Here is a 7378-nt window from a genome sequence, read left to right on the forward strand (position 1 = left end):
AAACTAGAATTGAACTAGAACTGAACTAGAACTGAACTAGAACTGAACTAGAACTGAACTAGAACTGAACTAGAACTGAACTAGAACTGAACTAGAACTGAACTAGAACTGAACTAGAACTGAACTAGAACTGAACTAGAACTGAACTAGAACTGAACTAGAACTGAACTAGAACTGAACTAGAACTGAACTAGAACTGAACTAGAACTGAACTAGAACTAGAACTGAACTGGAACTGGAACTGAACTAGAACTGAATTAGATCTGAACTAGAACTAAACTAGTACTGAACTAGTACTGAACTAGAACTGAATTAGAACTAAACTAGAACTGAACTAGAACTGAACTAGAACTGAACTAGAACTGAACTAGAACTGAACTAGAACTGAACTAGAACTAAACTAGAACTAAACTAGAACTGAACTAGAACTAAACTAGAACTAAACTAGAACTGAACTAGAACTAAACTAGAACAGAATTAGAACTGAACTAGGAATATAATATCACTGAACAAGAACTAAAATAGAACTTCTAACGTTATTTGCAAAACTTCCAGAGTTACCAATATAGACATCATAATATGTATTATAAATTTTTGTTATTACAAGAGATTTAAATTGTCCATCTCTTTTGTATAATTTTTCTAGTAAATTTTTTAAGAGAAATGTAAATTAGCTCTTGTAAATTTGTAAAGAACATTATTATCGACAACTGCCTTATCATAATACAAAACTAAGGCAGAATGAAAAACATATAATTAATTTATTAAAAGTAGTAAAACTTTTCATTATTGATATTACATTTATTAAATAATATATTCTTTAAAAAAGGTTTTATTAGATTTTATGTGATTTTAAATCAAAACAAACCTTTTGGCGCTTTTTTGTTTGTTTATTTTTTGACGTTTCTTTTTAAACAGCCTTTCTAAACAATGAACAGCTGGATGGGCATACAGAATTTGGCAAAAACAAAATACGCCTTTGGAGTAAATTTGTTTTGTAAATAAATAATTTATATAGATTTTTTAATTTATCAACAAAATAACAAGGCAATGGCGGAAGAACTACATAATAAAGGTAAATTATTAAGAGATTCAATAATTTAAAGAAACATTGTTTGATGTGGTTGTTTCTTTATAGAAGATAATACAATTAGCAATAATTCTGCTAATATAACAGATCTAAATAATGATTGTTTAGAGTGTATATTTGAGAGAATACACGATTTACCCAACCAAATACAAATTGCCAAAAGTTGCAGACGTTTTCGCAATATAATAGTGGATCTGTGGAAGCGTCAACCGGAATATAAAATTTTAGCCTTTAATGAACTGCCAACTGTGTTACCAAACTATGAGGATTTCGAATATTTCCTTAAAGCCATGAAATGTGAATTTCACACTTTAAGGATTATAGACGAATGTCTCAACGTTTTTCTCAAGGAAATGGAAGAGTGTGGCATAGATTGTTTTACTGCCATCGAACGTTGCGAATTTCAGGATGATATAATGGATTGTTATCCCCAGGATGAGGATATGAAGTTATTAACTAAACTAGTGCCTAATTTGAAATATCTTCATATAACCGTGCCCATTACCGGACACTATTTGACAAATTTGAAATATTTAGAGGAACTACATTTGTATGATGAGCAGACGAAGGTGTATGAAATGAAAGAAAAATATCTTAAAGATATTTTATTAAATCTAAAATATCTGAAAGTTTTAGATATGCGCACATTTGAAGTCTCACACCTACAGCTAATGCCGGAAATATCCGAATGTTTGAATTTGCAAGAACTGAAATTAAATTTGAATTCTCTTAAGCCCGTTTTAGAGCAAGTCTTAAAACTGCCACGTCTTAAACATCTTCAAGTACTGCTGGATCAGGATATTGATATTTCGCGTCTACAGAATATTGATACTTTCGATTACAAAATCTACGAGACAAAAGAATATTATCATATATTACGCGAAAAAGGTTCACTCTTACAGGGACTAGCCATTGACTTTCACTTTTTACCCGTTAGCGATACCTGGCTTACGGACTTTCATTATTTAAATCCTTCAAATCTCAAACTGTTGGCTTTGTGTAATTATGATTTTAAATCGCACGAAGAATGTTTATGTTGCCCCTTTAATCGTTTAGAAATTTTATGTCTTCGTCATGCCCAAAATCTGGAGGCTTTAATGATTTTAGACATATTACATTTATGTCCCAAACTAAAGCATTTGGATATAAGTTATTGCCTAAATTTGGATGCTTCACTATTAGATTCACTGGCAAAATATTTACAAAAGGAAAAACGCTCTAATGCCCTGTGTGTTTACTATCGTATGTCGGGCTTGGAGGATGAAATTGAGAAGGTAAGTTTGCTAATACATAATAATATATTTAGCTCTCATATAATTTTCTTTAATTTCTTTTCTTTTAATAAATTTGTTTTATTTTCTTACTTTTTTAGAATTTTGCCTTTTGGACTTCTCAAAAGTATTTACAATTGCGTAATGATTTTCCTCCTGGTTCTGATGTTGGCTTAAGTTATGTTCAGCGTGGTTTTGCTTTTTATTTTTAAAACGAAATACAAACAAAACAATATAATAAGATGTTTTTATTAAAACGTAAAAAGTTAATGCAAAATTATGCCGTTATTTAAATTTATCAGAGATAATTTAATAATAACAGTATAACATTTTATTGGTAAGTACATACATTTCAAAATATTTCCTGGTATTCGCTTAAAAAGAAGATATATTCTAGTTCAGTTGGAACTAAACTAGAACAGTTCTTGTTAAGTTCAAGTTCAGTTCTAGTTCAGTTCTAGTTCAGTTCTAGTTCAGTTTTAGTTCAGTTCTAGTTCAGTTCTAGTTTAGTTCTAGTTCAGTTCTAGGTCAGTTGTAGTTCAATTCTAGTTCAGTTCTAGTTCACTTCTGGTTCAGTTCTAGTTCATTTCTAGTTCAGTTCTAGTTCAATTCTAGTTTAGTTCTAGTTCAGTTCTAATTCAGTTCTAGTTCAGTTCTAGTTCTAGTTCAGTTCTAGTTCAGTTCTAGTTCACTTCTAGTTCAGTTCTAGTTCAGTTCTAGTTCAGTTCTAGTTCAGTTCTAGTTCAGTTCTAGTTCAGTTCTAGTTCTAGTTCAGTTCTAGTTCTAGTTCAGTTCTAGTTCAGTTCTAGTTCTAGTTCAGTTCTAGTTCAGTTCTAGTTCAGTTCTAGTTCAGTTCTAGTTCAGTTCTAGTTCAGTTCTAGTTCAGTTCTAGTTCAGTTCTAGTTCAGTTCTAGTTCAGTTCTAGTTCAGTTCTAGTTCAGTTCTAGTTCAGTTCTAGTTCAGTTCTAGTTCAGTTCTAGTTCAGTTTTAGTTCAGTTCTAGTTCAGTTCTAGTTTAGTTCTAGTTCAGTTCTAGTTCAATTCTAGTTTAGTTCTAGTTCAGTTCTAGTTCTAGTTCAGTTCTAGTTCTAGTTCAGTTCTAGTTCAGTTCTAGTTCAGTTCTAGTTCAGTTTTAGTTCAGCTCTAGTTCAGTTCTAGTTCACTTCTGGTTCAGTTCTAGTTCATTTCTAGTTCAGTTCTAGTTCAATTCTAGTTTAGTTCTAGTTCAGTTCTAGTTCTAGTTCAGTTCTAGTTCTGTTCTAGTTCAGTTCTAGTTCAATTCTAGTTCAGTTCTAGTTCAATTCTTGTTCAGTTCTATTTTTGTTCTAGTTTAGTTCAGGTTCAGTTCTAGTTCAGTTCTAGATCAATTCTATTTCAGTTCTAATTCAGTTCTAGTTCAGTTCTAGTTCAGTTCTAGTTCAGTTCTAGTTCTAGTTCAGTTCTAGTTCTAGTTCAGTTCTAGTTCAGTTCTGGTTCAGTTCTAGTTCAGTTCTAGTTCAGTTCTAGTTCAGTTCTAGTTCAGTTCTAGTTCAGTTCTAGTTCAGTTCTAGTTCAGTTCTGGTTCAGTTCTAGTTCAGTTCTAGTTCAGTTCTAGTTCAGTTCTAGTTCAGTTCTAGTTCAGTTCTAGTTCAGTTCTAGTTCAGTTCTAGTTCAGTTCTAGTTCAGTTCTAGTTCAGTTCTAGTTCAGTTCTAGTTCAGTTCTAGTTCAGTTCTAGTTCAGTTCTAGTTCAGTTCTAGTTCAGTTCTAGTTCAGTTCTAGTTCAGTTCTAGTTCAGTTCTAGTTCAGTTCTAGTTTAGTTCTAGTTCAGTTCTAGTTCAGTTCTAGTTCAGTTCTAGTTCAGTTCTAGTTCAGTTCTAGTTCAGTTCTACTTCAGTTCTATTTCAGCTCTAGTTCAGTTTTAGTTCTAGTTCAGTTCTAGTTCAGTTCTAGTTCAGTTCTAGTTCAGTTCTAGTTCAGTTATAGTTCAGTTCTAGTTCAGTTCTTGTTCAGTTCTAGTTCAGTTCTAGTTCAGTTCTAGTTCAGTTCTAGTTCAGTTCTAGTTCAGTTCTAGTTCAGTTCTAGTTCAGTTCTAGTTCAGTTCTAGTTCAGTTCTAGTTCAGTTCTAGTTCAGTACTAGTTCAGATCTAGTTCAGTTCTAGTTCAGTTTTAGTTCAGTTCTAGTTCAGTTCTAGTTCAGTTCTAGTACAGTTCTAGTTCAGTTCTAGTTCAGTTCTAGTTCAGTTCTAGTTCAGTTCTAGTTCAGTTCTTGTTCAGTTCTAGTTCAGTTCTTAATAAAAAATAAAGAACATTGGAAAATACATAACGTCAATTAAAATTGCAACAAAGTACTATAAATAATTTTGATTTATTTTCATCAGATAATTATGTTATTATATGTATATGTGTTTGTGTATAAATGGTTGCTTAAACTTAAATGTAATTTAAGAAATATTAAATACAACTATAGTACATGGAATATAATTTCTTCCAATCCAATCTATACATTATTTACTTTAACTTAAATCAAACAATCAATGCACTGATATGTCCCGTTGTATGACAAAATCCCAAGTATCTTTCCACCGCAACTTAATAACTTCTTCGGCCGTTAACTTCTCCAAACCATAGCTCAGCGGCAAGAAACGTATATAAACCGAGATGACAGCCACAAACCAGCTAATAACGGCCAAGCGATAAGAACGCACCATCCATAGGGCCGAACCACAATAACGTCTCAACAAATAGTCGATATGTTCGATAACATAACAAAGCAATTGTAGTTTAAATAAAAATGCCGGAAAATAATGATGTAGAAAGAGGGTACGTTCCATAAAGAAATAGGGTAGATAATGTATTAGATAGCCAGCAAAGAATATATGACCGACAGATAAGAATTTTTGCCATTCTGACTCATCGATATCGTAACATAAACGACGACGACGCAAAAGATAAAATACACCCAAAATCATATAGACTAAAACACCTAAAGTGCTGGTATACCAAATGAGTATGTTGCCTAGCAAATGTATTTGTCCATTTGATGTGGTATCCAACCAATAGGCTATACCCTTAGAGAGTAGCGGCCATTCTAACGGCCCTGAACTATACATATGAGCTTGTATTTGTGGACCATGCCATAGCATTTTCGATTGTAGCTCAAAGAACTTATCGAAAAAGGTGAGAGCTGTCGGCTTGGTGGGTAACATCTCAGCGGCTAATAGTTGTTTTTCTCGTTCTTTTTCGTCGTGGGCTAAAAGGAGGAAAACATTTTAGATGTACAATACAAGGGCCTTTCTTTATCTCTTCACTTTACCTTTTGTATAACGATGCTCTTCAACATTCCAAATGGCATCTTTATTATCTATAACACGATCGGCTGCCACTTCATGTTGATTAAAACCCCAATCAGGCAGCTGGCGCCCAGTATATCTCATAGCTGCACCCGTTGAAACATGTATTAAACGTACTTCTGATTTAATAGCATGCCAAATAGGTCCTTGCTAAATGTACAGAAAAAAAAAGAACACCAATAGAACCTCAATTTCGAATAGAACCACCTAACACTTACCGTATCTTTATTGAGTATATCAACTCTCCATAAAATCTCTCCTTCCATATTGATTTCATAGTCTATATAGCAAGAAACTTCTTGACACTGCGGTGTCATAGGCGCCGCTACATCATGAGAATTTAATGCCCGACTTGTAATGCCATGCACCAATTGTATTACATCACCATGTCGTATAGCATCCGGTTCATCACCCACTACCAAATCATCACGTTCTGGTCTCTTTACAATCCACCAATTGTTGACATCTTTAAAGGAGTAACATGTCACCTGTTGCTGATGCGAAGAACCTCGTTTATCCGGATAACGTACGGGATAAACGTGAGCATGAGAATGTAACCAACAGGTACGACCATATGTATGTCGCAGGGTAATTTGTGAACCATGTGCCACTTGTATGGGTTGACCTTTAGTTATCGATGCTAAACCACCTTCTAGCGAAGCCTGAAATGCACTTGTCATAACACTATCATGTGGTCCAGCTCGATAAAGGGTATTTAGGTGTATATAGAAGATGCCCAGATAAATGCAAATCGGTATGATGGTAAAAATGCCAAATTGTACGGCAGATTGTAGGATTAAATGGAATGCTGGAAAAAGATAATGATTATTAGAAGGAAGGGGATTGAATCAATATTTGAAAAAGTGTAAAGATGAAAGAAACTGTAAAGGTCTCTGAAATCCCTTTATTTCGATATACATATTGCCCATCTTTAGCACAGATAAAAGTAAAGTAAAAAATTTGTCGTTATTACTGATTGATTTTACTTGCAAAATTCCAAAAGTATATGTAATAGAATAGTCCGAATTTTGAATCAAGAAAATATCTGGGATCAGAAAATTGAAATATAAATATGAATAACTTTTTATAAGATGTCCCAATTATTAACAAGTAAATTAATCGTTTTTTTATGTAAACAGTTTTCAATACAACTGATTATTTCGATATATTGATTGCAATCAAATAAATCAAAATATTTCAAATTATCACAGATCTAGGCCATTACTTGCATTGATCATGCTCATTATTATATATATGTCTTTACTTAGTTGAGAAACATTTATTAAACTATTTTTAATAGTCGTTTACCGTGGGATATGTTAATATCATATTTTGCTGTCAAAAGTGGTATGGACGTGTTTTTATTACAATCTACATAATAGTTAAGTTTATATGAAATCTAGTCTAATCTATAGTCTAGTCCTTAGTCTAGTCTATAGTGTACTCTAAAGTCTAGTCTCTAGTCTAGAGTCTAGCCTATAATCCGGTCTACAGTTTACTCTATAGTCTAGTCTATATGAAGTCTAGTCTATTCTATAGTCTTGTCTATAGTCTAGGTCATAGTCTAGTCTATAGTGTATTCTATAGTCTAGTCTATAGTCTAGTCTATAGTCTAGTCTATAGTCTAGTCTATAATCTAGTCTATAGTCTAGTCTATAGTCTAGTCTATAGTATAGTCTATAGTCTAG

The 7378-nt window shown here is 32.8% G+C and overlaps 2 protein-coding genes across 3 annotated transcripts in view; one reads left to right on the plus strand and one right to left on the minus strand.

Moving 5' to 3' along the window:
* The first annotated feature begins 919 nt into the window (after positions 1 to 919).
* Positions 920 to 2626, plus strand: LOC111685037. 2 transcript variants are annotated; one of them, XM_023447272.2, is made up of 3 exons: positions 920 to 1075; positions 1139 to 2364; positions 2463 to 2626. In XM_023447272.2, the coding sequence occupies exons 1-3, from the start codon at positions 1051 to 1053 to the stop codon at positions 2571 to 2573; spliced, it is 1362 nt and encodes a 453-aa protein (XP_023303040.2). In that variant the 5' UTR covers positions 920 to 1050; the 3' UTR covers positions 2574 to 2626. The 2 variants fall into 2 exon arrangements, with proteins under 2 accessions (XP_023303040.2, XP_046809015.1); XM_046953059.1 differs by having other exon boundaries at positions 925 to 1075; positions 1142 to 2364.
* A 2060-nt stretch (positions 2627 to 4686) lies between these two features.
* The window catches only part of LOC111685033 (protein O-mannosyltransferase 1), a 4871-nt gene continuing 2179 nt past the window's right edge, over positions 4687 to 7378 (minus strand). The window contains exons 2-4 of the mRNA XM_023447265.2: positions 5909 to 6498; positions 5654 to 5840; positions 4687 to 5590 (exon numbers count right to left, since the gene is read on the minus strand). Of these exons, the coding sequence (XP_023303033.2) occupies positions 4872 to 5590; positions 5654 to 5840; positions 5909 to 6498 (1496 nt within the window). The 3' untranslated portion in view covers positions 4687 to 4871. The remainder of the gene's footprint in view (positions 5591 to 5653; positions 5841 to 5908; positions 6499 to 7378) is intronic.

The sequence above is a fragment of the Lucilia cuprina genome, chromosome 5 (genome assembly GCF_022045245.1).
Source record: "Lucilia cuprina isolate Lc7/37 chromosome 5, ASM2204524v1, whole genome shotgun sequence".
Taxonomy (NCBI): Eukaryota; Metazoa; Arthropoda; class Insecta; order Diptera; family Calliphoridae; genus Lucilia; species Lucilia cuprina.

Coding starts and splice junctions, on each gene's coding strand:
- LOC111685037 (XM_023447272.2), top strand. CDS start 1,051: ATGGCGGAAGAACTACATAATAAAG. Junction 1,076..1,138: donor GGAAGAACTACATAATAAAG/GTAAATTATTAA, acceptor GTTTCTTTATAG/AAGATAATACAATTAGCAAT. Junction 2,365..2,462: donor TGGAGGATGAAATTGAGAAG/GTAAGTTTGCTA, acceptor TTACTTTTTTAG/AATTTTGCCTTTTGGACTTC.